This window comes from Macaca fascicularis, chromosome 12 (assembly GCF_037993035.2).
Source record: "Macaca fascicularis isolate 582-1 chromosome 12, T2T-MFA8v1.1".
In the NCBI taxonomy this organism is placed as follows: domain Eukaryota; kingdom Metazoa; phylum Chordata; class Mammalia; order Primates; family Cercopithecidae; genus Macaca; species Macaca fascicularis.
The window spans coordinates 68,022,329-68,038,481 of record NC_088386.1 but is presented as its reverse complement, the minus strand read 5'-3'; the positions used below and the strand labels follow the sequence as shown (position 1 = coordinate 68,038,481).

General features: G+C 39.1%; 1 protein-coding gene across 5 annotated transcripts in view; it reads right to left on the bottom strand.

Moving 5' to 3' along the window:
- ITGA6 (integrin subunit alpha 6) overlaps positions 1 to 16,153 on the bottom strand; it is a 79,647-nt gene that overhangs the window by 25,639 nt on the left and 37,855 nt on the right. For 4 of the 5 annotated variants that reach the window (XM_074009459.1, XM_045367264.3, XM_005573492.5 and 1 more), the window contains exons 2-11: positions 15,588 to 15,712; positions 13,675 to 13,754; positions 11,869 to 12,124; positions 10,089 to 10,220; positions 6,946 to 7,156; positions 6,087 to 6,280; positions 5,537 to 5,625; positions 4,712 to 4,830; positions 1,139 to 1,237; positions 827 to 888 (exon numbers count right to left, since the gene is read on the bottom strand). In XM_074009459.1, coding sequence (XP_073865560.1) covers positions 827 to 888; positions 1,139 to 1,237; positions 4,712 to 4,830; positions 5,537 to 5,625; positions 6,087 to 6,280; positions 6,946 to 7,156; positions 10,089 to 10,220; positions 11,869 to 12,124; positions 13,675 to 13,719 — 1,207 coding nt within the window. In that variant the 5' untranslated portion in view covers positions 13,720 to 13,754; positions 15,588 to 15,712. Of the gene's footprint in view, positions 1 to 826; positions 889 to 1,138; positions 1,238 to 4,711; positions 4,831 to 5,536; positions 5,626 to 6,086; positions 6,281 to 6,945; positions 7,157 to 8,306; positions 8,424 to 10,088; positions 10,221 to 11,868; positions 12,125 to 13,674; positions 13,755 to 15,587; positions 15,713 to 16,153 lie in introns of all 5 variants that reach the window. The other variant, XM_074009460.1, reaches the window with a different exon arrangement.

The window sequence follows — 16,153 nt, the reverse complement described above, 5'->3', positions numbered from 1 at the left end:
TACTACGGCCACTATTGTTAAAGAGCATCATTAACGGTGTCAAAATTCTTGTCAAAAATCCTGTCTTGCCCCATAAATATATACACCTACTATGTACCCACAAAAATTAATTTAAAAAATCTTATTTTGAATTACAAAGAAAGGAAGCAGAACAGTATCTAATAAATGACAAACTGCTTTTCATGTCTTCTCAGTTCATCTCCAGCACAACTGTATGCCCTAATGACTATTAGGTATTGTTCTGAACGGATGAGAAAACAAACTCAAATGTTAAGGGACTTGCCCTGTGCTGTAGGGCCAGTCAGCATCAAAGCTGAGACCAGGCCTCTGACCTCTCAGGGCTGGCCTGCAAATTCCCCAGGGGCCTGCTCTTGGGACACAGGGCGGGTGTTCTGGGAGGGAGAGGCGTGGGGAACAGAAGGCAGCCTGGCAGCGAGCCTGTGCCGTGCTCTGGCTCATGCCGTTGCCCTTTCACAACCACCAGCCACCACCCACCACCTCACAACCACAAAATCAATTTTCCACACTGCTTTTCAAAGACAGAAACGGAGGAAACGGTTGTGGTGGCAAATAAGTACTTTTCCAAGCCATTCTGTCCTAAACCATCTGCTCTGGAAAACTCAAGCGGCGACCAAGTGGAGTTTTTTCCTCCCTCACTGTGCTGTGCCCTCCTGATTACAAGGGAGACAAAATATACACTTAATTCTTTACACAAAAATTGACAGACCCATGTTGGCCACTACAGTTTTATTTTTCTGTGATTTATGCAGAACTTTCAACCTGGCAGACAGAAAATACATATATTTTAAAGGTACTAGGTACTTACATATTGAAGGATTATAACCAGCGGGTTTAGCAGTATATTCAAAACAGGCTTTAACCTGGAGGCTGAATAAAATCAAACACATATTTCTTAAAAGATCCATTATTGCAGTGGAAAAAACCCAACATGTTCCCTAGCTCTCCAATCCCCCCATTGCCCACTGATGATCAACATGTTATAGAAACACTTGACAGACCCTCTTCCCTTTGCCCAGCTCTCCCGACATCTTCCCTGGGGCTCCTCAGGACAACAGAGTCATCATGAAGCGGAGGTGGGAAACTGAGGGGGATCCCACCAAGACAGAGAGACGCTCACCATATCCCGCTAGGCGCCCCACACGCTGTTTTCTGGCGGAGGTCAATTCTATTAGGAGTTACTGTGATGGTTTTCTGAATATTAATCACAGGCCGGGATCTGAAGACCAAAGGAGTGAAAAACAAGCTCAGCCTCTTGTTACCTTGAATGTGAGACTAATTCACATACTAGATGGCATCCTTAGCTGCCCAGCACAGCTTAAAGACACAGGAAAAAAATACACGTGACGTTTTCCCCCATTGCTGAAGAAAATAACTGTTAATAGATATAAATATATATAATGCACAGCCTCATTATACAATATTTGTTTAAAAACATACACACTTATGAGTACATGTGCAACATGTAGGAGTTTCAGAGTTTTAAATACTTTGTCTCCATTCCTACCCAAACACCCAAGTAGCCTTGTATGTTCTTCCAGACACATGTCAGTCTGTTTCTGTTCAAATTATCTAAAATTAAATACTAAAATATATGTATAATCTCAACTAAATGGGAACTTAATTGCCATTGTTCTGTATGTGGCTTTTTCTCATTCATTTCAGAGGTCTTGTCCTATATATACACATAGATCTAGTTCATTGTTTTTCACACCTGATGGTGTTACACCGTATCAGTGTAACATTATTTAACCAGTACCTAATTGGTAGACATTCATGTTGTTGAGCTTTCTGCTTTCACAATCATCATCTATGCACACACTTGAGTTTATCTGTGGGACAAATTCCCAGCAGCAGAATTTCAGAGTCAAAGAATATGTGCATTTTTAATTACGAGTAGTCTTGCCAACATACCCTCTGGAAGAATTACACCAATATACACCTAATACCTGAGATGCTCATGATCAGCGTGTCTACAAAACGTGAATTAATACAGGCAGTCCTGAACTTGGGCGTCTCCATCGTACAAACACTCGCCCTTCTCTTCAGCCTCCCTCGGAGTCTCCCACCCACAACCTTCAGTCTTTGCCTTCCTATTGCCAGGATTGACAACTTTTCTACCTACGTGATATCTCTGCAAGCAAAAACTTGAACTTTTAAACCTCTTCCCACCTCTGTGCTGCCTACTGCAGCCCCGCAAACACTTGAGAAGCTGGGATCCAATTCCACGCCCTACTACGGTTCACCGTCTGAAAACACCTTTTCGTATGTTTTGGCTGCCCTGCTCCCAGCAGCCACAGGGGTCTCCAGGGGTCTATGGCCCAACTGCTGCCACAGGCACAAGAAATGCAAGTATGCAGTGGGTTGAGAGGTATTAGTGGGTGGGGAGGCCCACCTCCATTGCTCGCCACCAGAACTCAGAATGGGCCTGGGGTTTCATTACCACGTGGATTCAGTTAGGCTGACTCTGGTGGGCTTGTGGTAAACCCAGCCATTCTGGAGAACAGTGTTTCTATGAGAAAATGCATTCCAAATCCCAAACAACTAGCTCAAACTTCTGGAATCAATCTGTTGGTAGGCTAGAGAGAGTACAAGTCCATTCATGGTGAAGGTGGGGGAAATAAAGGGTCAAATACTGCCCACATTACCTGTTTTTCTATTTTCCTTTATTGTTTATCACTCTGTTTTTATTTTACATTTAGACAGCTGCTAGGTGCTAAGATACTAACTAGATACATTCTTACGGTTTGAGAGCATATTTAAAAGGCAAAAATTCACAAGTATTTTAAAATCAGTTGCCACAGATATAGTATTTTACATGTCATAGTATTAATGCTTTAGGGTGGCATAAATTTCAAAAGAAAATATTTTAACAGACATTTCTGCCTAGGACATATTTTAATTTGTTTTTTAAACATACAACACACAATTTTGAGGGCACAGTATACATGAATTATGAAAACTATGTCTTTTAACATAGAAAATAAGTCTTATTGGCTTGGCTGCCTCATGTTTAAAATTGGTGTTTATTTACACTACCCTAAAGTGTTAGTACAATTTAGTAGAAAAAATGCCCAGGATTCAAGTCGGGAAGATTTAGGTGCTACATTCTGTCTCTCAGGCTCCAGACTTAAAAGCTCAAGCAAGTCCTGGGCCTCAGTTTCCTCATTTGTAAAATAAGGGGAGGTTAATGCTATTCTTATCAAAGGGTTGTTGAATTTTACTTTCATACTATCTGCAAGTAAAGAGGGAACAAGTGTACAGGGTTGATAGTCAGCCTACTTATGAGGACACGAAAGTAAGGATATTAAAATATCAATTACACATAGACAGAGGCAAACATTTAACTGACTAAAGTTAGGTCATCTTTTGTATTGACAAGGAAGAGATATCCCAAGATTAAATAAAAACCAGATTAGACAGCAGAAGTTACAGTGTAGCCTTTTGATGATACCCTAAAAGTAGAGAGATGCTCAAAAGTTTTGTGGAAGATGGGAATAATGTACTGTACTTTCTATAATTCTATATTATTAACTTTTTTTGTTGTTGTTGAGACGGAGTCTCGCTCTGTTATCTAGGTTGGAGTGCTTTGGTGCGATCTCGGCTCACTGCAAGCTCCGCCTCCCAGGTTCACACCATTCTCCTGCCTCAGCCTCCCGAGTAGCTGGGACTACAGGTGCCCACCACCGTGCCCAATTTTTTGTATTTTTAGTAGAGACAGGATTTCACCGTGTTAGCCAGGATGGTCTCGATCTCCTGACCTTGTGGATCCGCCTGCCTCAGCCTCCCAAAGTGCTGGGAACACAGGCATGAGCCACCGTGCCCGGCCTATTAATTAAAAAAAAATAAGAAGAAGAACCTGCTACTTTTTGAAAATTAAAAAACAAACAAAAAAAACCCCTCCAATTTTTAATGGTGATTTCCAGCAGTGATGAAAGCGCTGGTTAAAGGGAGACTCAAACACCACTGATGGGAAATGTCACACCCTTTCAGGAGGTCATCTTGGTGAAACCGAATCAAAAGTCTTGAAGCACATATATCAATTTCACATCCAGGAATTTATAATAAGGAAATAATCAAGGATATAAACAAAAGAAAGAATGTTTTCCACAGCTTTTTATATCATGGGGGCAAAAAAAATATTGTGAAGCAACGTAACCATCCAGTGAGAGCCCAGCAGTTGGTTAAATAAGCTCTGAACCAGTCAGAAGATGCCTCATAGACAATTGTTAACTTCATTTTTGGAAAAGTACTCAGTGACATAGAAAAAGTCCACTATGTATCCTAAAGAGACAAAAGCAGGTTACAAAATTATGCACAATTATGATCTTAATTTTGTTAAATATACATGGTACAATCACAGAAAATAAAAATAGAAATCAAGATCTTGGAGTTTAATAATGTATGGTGAATTATAGGGGATTTCCTTCTGTATGTTCTTTGTACTGTCACGTTTTATATGTGTTTTGTTTTTTCATCAAAATTGGATCTATGTTTTCCTCAAATACTTTAAAAGATTTTAGAAAACAGGTTTTTATTACATTGTTTACTACCTTCAAAAGACAAAGAAATAGCTTTGCAATTCATATAAACCTTTGAAGTGTAAGTATGACAAATTTCAACCCAAAAGGTCAACATTTTAGTGTAACCTGATTATAGAACATGCTTAACACTAAAATCATAGATAACAGACCTGAAAATAGTTACTGAATCTGAGAGGGAACCAACAGCAACATCAGGGTAGGAATTTCGATCAAGGTCCATGTTTCCAGCAATTGAATATCCAAAATAAGGTGATTTACCCTTGAGAACCTGAAATACAGAGGTCATCCAAATGGACATTATGCTTGCAACATAAGCTTCTTAACTATGCTTTGAAAAAGACACACAAGTTTCTTTTGAACTGGAATTTGAGAGTTCACTTATAAGTAAATTATATGAAATTATATATGAGTCATAAATATCTACATGATCTAACACTTCATACATTTAATTTCATAAAAGTCATCTGATTTACACAGTCTCTCAAAACATAAAAGACCCCATTTCTGATTAGCTTGTTTACTGTATTAAGTCAATCAGGCCATTTCAAACCAAATCTCCCTACCCTCCCTACAAGTCTTATTTTTCTCAAAAGAAATTTTTAATTTTTTGTATCTACGTCCTCCATGTAGTTACAGTAATCTATTTTGTTTGCCCAGTTTCATCTCTATTTACTATGCTACTAAAGAGAATATATCATGTCTCCTCTCTTTATGCCGTCAGGGTAGAATAACATTCTTTTGCTTTGGATTACTTTGATTCCTAACTTAGATATCTAAGAAATTTTACAATTAGAACAAGCAAGTAATTGCATTTATATTTTCTGAAGGTATCTTCTAGTAATACATTTTTAAAAAATCTATACTATTGTGGATTTGTAAATAAAATTTGTGTGAAAAGTCACTTAAACCTAAATATTTTATTACAGGGCAAAAAGTTGAGACTGTAGCTGTAGAAATCCAGGTTATGTGGTTACCTGTGTAGGTTTGGTATTTATTCCATTTGCAGATCCATGATAGATAAAAACCTTTCCCATGTCATCATACGGAGCTCCAACTGCAATATCTGTTGACAACATGACATTTTAACATTTTAAGAAACACTTTAGAAACACTCCAGTACAATGTTTTAAAGTAAGATGACATAAGCACTATTATTTATTCGTTTGCCTTTTTTTTTTTTTTTTGAGATGGAGTTTCGCTCCTGTTGCCCAGGTTGGAGTGCGATGGAGCAATCTTGGCTCACCGCAACCTCTGTCCCCCAGGTTCAAGCGATTCTCCTGCCTCAGCTTCCCAAAGCTGGGAGTAGCTGGTATTACAGGCATGTGCCACCACACTCAGCTAATTTGTATTTTTAGTTTCCCCATGTTGGTCAGGCTGGTCTCAAACTCATGACCTCAGGTGATCCACCCACCTCGGCCTCCCAAAGTTCTGGGATTATAGGCATGAGCCACTGTGCCCAGCAGTGCTATTATTTAAACAATCAAATTATCTATAATCACAGCCATTTCATAATCTATTATCTACCTGGGTAGCCATCTTGATTAATATCTCCAATATTTTTTACTGCAATGCCAAACATAGAATCTTTGGTTCCATTAAGACGAATTGGCTTCACATTATTCCATCTGCCTTGCTGGTTCATGTAGACATACACTGCACCTCCAACTTCTCCATCTCTATCAAAATACTGTGGGGCTCCAATAACTATATCTTGCCACCTAAAAACATAATGAGGGGAAAGAGCCATGAACCAACAGCTAACATACCAGCAACACCAGTCTAGGTACTAAGGTTACAGAGAGATATAATAGAAAGGCCCTCAACTCAAGAATTTATGACTCAATTATAGCATTTTTTAAAAACCAAGGTAGCCTGTAAAAAATGCCCCAAGAAAAATACTAAGGGTAAGAACGCAAAGCAAGTTCCTCAAGTTAGAACCACAGTGCAGCAGGACTCCCATTAACACCTCACTATTCTACCCCACCCCAACTGGCACCAACAGCCATGGATCTGTTTTTGACTTTATCACCAATCCCTATTTTCAACAGGAGTTGATGCTCCATCAGCCCCATATGAAGCCACAGAACAGAATCATGCAAGTGTTTTCTGAGTTCATTTTTTTCAAATTTTAATTCTCATGGACCCATAATCCCAACATGCAAGTAAAAACTGAAAATCAAAAATATAATCCTATACCCTGGGGGAAGGAGATGAATGTCTGTCTGCTGCCATCATACAAATGATAAAGATGGGTTGGTAGAAATGTGGCAGTAAAAATATTCTTTACATCAATCAACCTGAAAGGACGGCTCTTCTCAAGGCCTACAGAAGCTAGTCAAAGCAGCAATGATTTGCAGCATAAAATAACCTGAGGTATTCTCACCCATCCTTGTTGAGGTCCACCACCGCCACATCATAGCCAAATGAAGAGGCCAGACCTTCTCCATCGAATATGTGCTCAGGGAGGAGATGTGCAGACTTCATATCTCTCCTTAGCAAAACCACGGCTCCACTGTGATTGGCTCTGGGAGCACCAGATACAAAAGTGATCTCATCTTTAGAAACAATACCTTTCCCTGAGTCCAAAGAAAAACCTAGAAAAACAAAATATATACAGCCCCTCACATCAATCCATATATTTTAGGCCTATGACATGGGTAACTCCATCATTACCTCTTCCTCTGGCTTCCCACCCCTCTCTCCTCCTGACCTTCCCACCAGCTATCACATTTGTAATATGAGTGACAGAGTTCAGATTTGACCCAAGGACAAAGTCCTGGGGCTAGCAAATTTACTGCTTTCTATGGATATTAAGACTTTCAATGAAAAAAACTTATGTATAACTTGAATTTTGAAGTATTCATACATCTTAAGAATCAATTTGCACCTGATTTTAATATTAGAACTATGGTAAAAGGAGATCAAGCTAGATACTGAATTGTCTAGGAATAATTTGGTTATGTTACATCATTTACACAGAGAATACAACCTGACTTGAAGCATAATTGACTGCATATTATAGGGTTCTGCTATAATTTAATGGCCAGTATTTTTACAGGAATAAAATAAAATTGAAGAAAAAGTAATCAAGCTTGGTAAGAGGCATCAATCTCTTTGGTAATCAGACAAAAACAAATGCTATCACCACCATAGATAGCATTTCATTGTTTTGGACCAACTTAGTTCTCAGACACAAACATGCAGACAAAACAATGACTGATGATACATGATATTTGAGAACCTAGTATAAACAACAGAGGTGAGGAAGTTGTCATTGGTATCAGCTATATACTTGTTCAGAGGGCAGAAAACATTAGGACACTCCCATTATAAAGCATCAGGTAGGATGTCAGATTACAAAAATAAGAGATCTGGTGAAAAGCAAATAGAAGTGCCCATATCAAAACCGTTCAAATTAAGTAAATGTTTATATAGAAAGGTGAAGCAGATGCAGAATAATATAAGCTCACCCTCTTTATTGGGTTTTACTTATGAAAAACTTCGCCACTACCGTTACAGTTCTCAAATTGTGAAGTGAATTAAAAAACATGAGCCACCAGATTAGAGAGGGCAATATGGAATCCAGCCATCTGGCCACAGAGCCCCAACCATGGCATGCTTTTTGTGTGTGCTTCAATGGAAACAAAATAGGACATAAAAAGATTTATGCTCCGTATGGATCAAAAAAAAAATGTTAATGACCACAACCAAGACAATTTATTTGTCATCGCAGAGGTCACAAACCTAGGTAGCTATTCATCATCACATCAGGGAATGTGTCAGGCTGCTCCCGGGGAGGCCGTGTTTTATAAACAAACTGATCAGGATCTGTATAGGAAACGCTGGTCAAAAACAGCAAGCCTGTACGCATGCACGGGACGGAAGAAATTGAAGAAAAAGTAATTATGCTTGGTAAGAGGCAGGACAGCCACTGCTGTTCTCGCTGGATGAGGAGGCCACCACTGCATCCGTCAAGCTGCTCTCATTGCCAGCTTCCAAAACCTCAAGCGGATCATTTTATTCCCCCAAACCCTCCAATCTTTTGAAGTGACAGATTCACACACAGCACAGACAAGCCAAATGTAACAATATGAGTTTGATATCTTTCTCAGGCATTCACTTTTGAGGGAATCCATTCTATAAGTGGCAAATGTATTTCAGAAAAAATGCTTCATATTTTCGTATGTTCTGACAGCAAGCACATTTATAAAATCCACAGCCATCCATCTTAAAGACCAAAGTATTGGTTTCTTGGCCAGTGTAATTACAATTAATTTTTGTCATAAGTAATCCCTAAATAAAACATTCTGAGGCAGGGTCCTGCTCTGTTGCCCAGACTGGAGGGCAGCGGTGCAATCACAGCTTACTGCAACTTCAACCTTGCAGGTTCAAGTGATTCTCCTACCTCAGCCTCCTGAGTAGCTGGGACTACAGATGTGCACCACCATGCCTGGCTAATATTTTTGTATTTTTAGTAGAGAAGTGGTTTTGCTGAATTGGCCAGGCTGGTCTTGAACTCCTGGCCTCAAGTAATCTGCCCACCTCGGGCTCCCAAAGTGTTGGGATTACAAGTGTGAGCCACCAGGCCGGGCCTGAACAACTTCTTAATGCGTGTTTACTAGCACATTGTTTGAAATTATTCATATATCTATACCTGTTTTTTCATTTTTTACCTTCCATTGTTCCAGTAATACCCTAACATCTGGGTACATTTCTCCATTATTTTAAAAAACAGGTTACTATTTAGAAGTTTTTTATATTTTTTCCAAGAAATCCACAGTAATTATTCTTTATGTCAACTCATACCAAGAATTAAAGCTTTTAAAAGGCTTTGTGTAATTACCATAATGCACATGAATAACTTAGGACATCCATTAGTCATGCAAACAAGCCTTAGGAGTTAAGGAATTGGCCCTTAGACACAGTCTGGGTGTCCTGAAAGCCGCTTTAGCAGTCCTGCTCAACCTCCACTGGGAAGCTTTTATCCATCTGCGGGGCCCTGTGACATGGGGGTCCCAATCCAGAAGCAGGGCCAATCCTCGGAGAACCACAATCACAGAGGGAGGACCTGGAGGTCTTGACTTGCCACTTAAGAGTAACTTTATTAAATGCAGTTCTTAAGAGTATCTCTGGAAAGAGGCACTGAACAAAGAGCTCAGCTTACTGTGAACACCCATGCACATTTTCATGGCTGCATGAACAAACTGTTTCAGGTTACGGAGGCCGCCATTAGCTCAAGAGACAGACTTCCAAGCAGGAAGAAGGACGGACGATTTTAGGTGACAATAGGTTTCTTCCCCCCTTTGAGGGAGCCCCGGTCAGAAAGAAAGGATCCCAGGCATCGGTCAGGTTAATAACGCCTCTAGATCACCAAGTTTATCAAGTTGCAGCAAAAGTGGCCACAGGTCCCGGCCCCACCTGGCCTCTTCTCAGCCTAGAAGTCCAGGGGCAGTAGGCCCTGCGAGGGCGTTTCACACAAAGTATCTGAGAAGGTGGGCAAAGGCAGCCATCTGTGCCTGCTCCTACCTAAGTAACTGTTAGCAGGAACAGGAACGAGACTTTCATCATGCTCAGTCTCTCCACCAACTTCATAAGGCCCATCTTCATAGATGTTCATGTCAAAAAAAGTGTTATTCTTTTGCTCTACACGAACAATCCCTAAAGGAATGAAATGGTAAAAACAACAACAAAAAATGAAGATGAAACAAAAGAAAATAAATGGTTCCTAATAAACATCCCCCATGCTATCACTAGTTACAGGAAAAAAAATTTGAAGGAAAAAAAGGAAGGACAGAGATAACTTTTATGGTTGTTAAGTATGTTTGCGTAAATTTTTATGAGAAAGAAATTTGAGTCATTAAAAAATGTCCCATGCATTTTCATGAACTGTCTTTATAATGCCATGAAACTAGATGAAAAATGGAAGGTTTGCTTAGTTAACAAAACCTACAGAGAACAAATTTTTAAATGACATGAACTTGATACATATATTTTACGTTCTCTGTAATCCCGCCTCAAGTTGTCCTTTTTCAGCAGTGTAAAAGTGACATATTGATCTTTTCTTCAATCACTTTAACCAAGATTTCATCTTCTAAATATTCTTACAATTAGTAATTTAAAACATAAGATTTCATATAGTAAGCCCAAATCACTATATGACTTTAAATGGCAACATTTTAGGTCAGGGTTTATAAAGCAAGAAAACCATATTTTCCGTGAATTAAAATATACATAATTGGTGGATGTTTGTGTTTTGTTTTACCGTATATGGCATTTATTCAGGCTAAAATAAAACTAAATTCAACATGTAATTTCAGTTAGGTCAAAATAACCTGGGAAATACTGTACATGAAGATCCTGTTGGGGTGAGGTGGGGGGCAAAGGGAAATTACCCTTGAAGATTGCACACAGAGAACGGTGTTGAAAATTCATTTAGAACCAGAATTAAAACACATTTTTGAATGGAAAGGGGAACATTTTCCTAAGTTCTCCCTGATGAGTGAAAGTGTTATGTGACTTATATTAATAAATTTCTCAAAAATGGCTTATTTTCAAATCAGCTGCAGTTCTCTTCACCATGGATGACAGGTTAATTGTCTTTTATGATACAGCATTTTCTATGCCTGCTTAATTTCTTCAGAGAATTTAAACTGCTTAGCAGGAACTGACCAGGTTCACATAGTCAAAAAATGTGGGCCATTTTCCTCTTTACCTCTCCACATCTCCATTTACTCACATCACAATAATCAAACAACTTTTCCTCACATATCTGAAATTATACCTCAAAATTCCCCAATTTGTCTGTAATCTGCCCTTCTAACTTTACTGAATTATTAGCAAAGCATGGCCTTTGAAAATAACATATACAGAGAGAAATGTCCATATTAATACAGTTATTAATGTCCATGTTAATACACTGTTATTTATATATACCATTATTTAATTCTCCTAAGTTTTCAGATCACTAACTTAAAATTAACACTTCTAGCTTCATGAGCCACACAAATATAAAACAGCAAAAAATACTAATGTTAATTATTATATTCCTACTTCAAAAAGTTAACTACCTGAATTAAAGTACTGGTAGAGGAGAAAAGAACGTCAACACTAAAACATACATTCTACTATTATTAGCTTTTAAAAATCATATTGTTTAGAGATTTTTAATAGCCTACCCAACTTTCATAATATACAAATGTCTTCTAACACATTTTAGCTCAAAATGTACTAAATCATGGTACAAAATCATATTACAGAAATTAGGGAGACATTCTAATCTCTATTTCTATAAATACAAAGGTCATACCTTTCCAGTTGTAAGTACCCGGGGCTCCAAATACAATGTAATGAAAGTCTTTAGTAAAAGTAGCTGCTACACCTTGCTGGCAAGAGCCAAATTTCTCATGGCCTCTCAATCGCCCATCACAAAAGCTCCAATCTCCCCCATCCATATCGTCTTCAATCCTGAGATTCTGGCTCAGGACATAACACCGCCCAAAGATGTCTCGGGATTCCTGCTTCGTATTAACATGCTGCCTTTTTTCATATCGGTGAGCACATGTCTGCAAGCAGATGGAAGAAAGTAGCCCATTCTTGTCTATAAACCTTGTTTTTAAAAAATTACATATAGATAAAATGGTCAATACAGAGGTTAATTCTAAAAAGGATGATTAAGCATGTCCTCATCTTGGGACTGGATCCCAGACCAGCAAATATTCCCCAAAGTGGCACTAAGAAGACCATTATCAAGGCATATAGAAACTAGAATGTGTCTTATTCTCACTGAGAATAATGCTCCAATCCAGGTATTGAATGACAATCTGTATCCATAGGCAATTCATTTGTAAATTTACCTGTCACATAAACAAAGGGAAACACCTTATTTCATTTTCTTAATTCAAATTGGCTTCTAGTGGCTGTATTAACCTTGAGAACATCAGTGTGAAAGTGGGTAATTATGTTCTAGAGGAGAGAAATCATGGACCTGTTTTCATAGGGATCAAACAAATACAGCTAAAACATTTCCTTTTCCCCACACTATTTCCTTGAACTCAGTCCTAACTCACACCCTGAGCTCTGAGATTATTTCCCAAAATATGCCTACTTTTACAAGGCAGAGAGAATTACAAGACCAGAAGAGACAGAAATAATCTCTATAACTTCTACAGGGTATGAATGGCTACCCTCCATGTAAACACAGGCTAAAAATATAATATCGACTCAATTTCCCAAAAGTGTCATTCCTCAAATATCAAAACTCAATGTTCACTAACGTTTTTTCCTCAAAATTCTGTAGAAATTTCATTACAGCAACCAGATTTTGAAGGAGACAAAAAGATTATCATATTCCAACCAGGAAGACATTGCCATGACCATCTAGCCCAATCCACCTAACAAACCCTCTTTTCTTTGCTATCCCTTCTATTTGAAAAAACTCAGAATAAGTAACAAGAGTTTAAAACTACCTGGTTATTACTTTCCAAGACCATGCCCATATTTTTACTATCTATAAAGCTATAAAATTCCAAGGATAGAAATGATGTCTAGTTTTGTTTTGTTTTTAATACCATCTAGAGTTTTAGGAATATATAGTAAAGGTTCTTTAATAAGTTATTCAAATCTGAAAGTTCTAAAGAAAAGTAGGTTGTGTGATTGCTTCAAAGTATATCAGGAATCACAGGAGAAATAAGGCTTTGATTACTTCTTCTTCTTTTTTTTTTTTTTGAGACAGAGTTTCACTCTTGCAACCTCCGCCTCCCAGGTTCAAGCAATTCTCCTGTTTCAGTCTCCCAAGTAGCTGGGATTATAGGCGCATGCCACTATGCCCGACTAAGTTTTGTACTTTTAGTAGAGATGGGGTTTCATCATATTGGTCAGGCTGGTCTCAAACCCCTGACCTCAGGTGATCCACCCGCCTCAGCCTCACAAAGTGTTGGGATTACAGGCGTTAGCCACCACACCCAGCCTGATTTCTTCTTAACATCCATTCCTGCTTTAAAGCAGTAAGTTCGCTAGAATGTATGCTCCCTGCTTTGTCCCCTGCTGTAAGCCTGGTGCTGCCATGTAACCAGCAGTCCAACAGTATAGGATGAACATGTGTCTCTACACTTACCACGACCTTGCCCCCCGGACCTTGGCTCTGGACGGTGACCCCCATCCACTGATCTTCCTTGCTTTCTGACGTGGGGTCAGCTGTAAAAAGGAGCACAGTTAGCCTTCCAAGTGACTGCACATGCTAGAAACCATCACTGAACAAAAATACAAGCAACTGTTTCCAAATGGCCTTGACTCTGAGTCTAGCTACTCGATAAATTCAGTTACTCAATCCAGAAAAATTACTTGTCATCTCAAGGAAACAGAAAAGTGGTTTTTGGTAAAAATCTTTCAAAAATTTGAAACATAAAATACTTAACTCTATATAGTCACCTATTTTGTCCAACAATACCCTTTGCCCTCTCTTGATACCCAGGGTCCTGAATGCAGAAGGTAAGTGAAAGTGTAAGACTAAGGGAGCCCTCCAAAATACATCTCTAAAGGCAACAATGTAAAATCTAGTATTCAAAACTCCAGCTACCATCTAAACTAACAAAAAAATGGGTACTTCTCTATATACTCCCCAATTTTTTTTATGTAACAGCATTAAATGTTCTTTACTGGAGATGGGAGAAAAAGACTCAGATTTACTTTAGGATCTTGTAACTGACAATGTATCAATGCCAAACAGGCGAGTTATTGTTAGTCAGAGAGAGGGGGACCACAACCACCACCATGTGCTCATTTCAGTATCAATTTAAACCCACTGTGTGACCTATATCCAAATTTTTGCACTCCTGGATGAGCAGTAACACAGATACAAGTTTTAATCTTGAATCATTACAAAAATATGAAACTAAACAACTTTAGCCAGAGGGAAAAACGCCAAAATGTTAAAAAATAAGTCTATATACTGAGATTGTCAGTGGATTTTGTTTTTTATTCTTCATAGGTGTATTTTACCAGTTTCTTAAAATTAACACACATTATTTTCTAATAAATGAACACGTTATTTCTTTTTCTTTTTTTTTTTTTTTTTTTGAGATGTATTTTGCTCTGTCACCCAGGCTGGAGTGCAGTGGCACGATTCTGCCTCACTGCAGCGTCTGCCTCCCAGGTTCAAGCAATTCTCATGCCTCAGCCTCCTAAGTAGCTGGGACTACAGGCGTGCACCACCACACCCAGCTAATTTTTGTATTTTTAGTATAGACGGGGTTTCACCATGTTGGCCAGGTTGATCTTGAACTCCTGACCTCAAATGATCCACCCAACTCGGCCTCCCAAAATGCTAGGATTACGGGTGTGAGCCACCGTGCCTGGCCAACGAATGTTATTTCTAAAAGATGAAGAAGCAAGAGAAGAACATAAACACGAATCTGCAAATCTACTTAGACCGAGCATATCAAATGAGGTTTGGCTAGAGCTTCTCAGTACACTAATAGCTCTGCTCAACCTACAAGAAGCCAGGTACACTGGATGTCAACATGCCTACCTCATGGTATCTTCTACCTATCCAGAGTCCTTAACAAAACAAGTCTCTATACGAGACAGTAGGGAAAACTTTATCTCTGTTAGCCAGCTCTCATTTCAAAGGGGTCTGATATTTAAAACTGTCTTTCTCCCAAATAGTTTAACAGCATGTGAGAACTTTTGGCTGATGAATACAAGATACGCTCATTCATTCTCTTCATTGCTATGAAATCAGTTTTTCCACGACCCCCTGCAGAATCTCAACACATCACTAGGTGGCAACATCCCTACACCATATTGGTTTAGTAACCATGGTTAGGAGGAACAGCAAAACACGTGGCATCCCAGTATGATTTAGAAAGTAAAGTAAGTATTTTCAGGGCAAATAAAAAACAGTCAAGGTTGATGCAATTGAAAGAGGTCCTCTCTACAAGAATAAATGTTTGTCCCCACTCTCCTCCCTCAGGGAAAAAGTACGGGCAAGCTGCCGGAGTGAAGGCTAAGTGAGGGACAGGAACGCACCATCGTTATCAAATTCGATGCGTGTGCATGGCCCCCGGGCGGTGATGTCGCAGCTGTACAGCCCTCCAGTTCTGTTGGCTCTCTGCAGTGGAAGCGCTTCTGCCCGCGGGGCCCCCACGAGCAACCTGTTGATGAAACAGAAACAATTTGGAGATGTGAATTTAATATACATTTAACATGTAAATCAGTCCGAACTAGGAGATAATGGGATTATTCTCTGTCTAAGAGTCCACTAATTCTTCCACAGCTTAGGCAGTGAGTGAGAACAAACGTAGACTCCTATGGCTGGTTCACGTAAAACGCACAAACACAACTACACAGGGAGGCCAAAGAGGGGATACCAAAACGGGGAAAAGAGGCCTGTCTCTGATGGTATCAGCATTTCCTGCTGGATATGATCTGGTGTTTAAAACACACCCTCTTCATAGAATACAACCTCTAAGCCCCTATGATGCCAGGGATATCATATGAAACTCAAGAGAAGAAACCAAATACTTGTGACAATGGGAGGAAAAAATGGCCACACCAAATGTAATAAGCAATAATATGTCAGTTTCTAACACTGT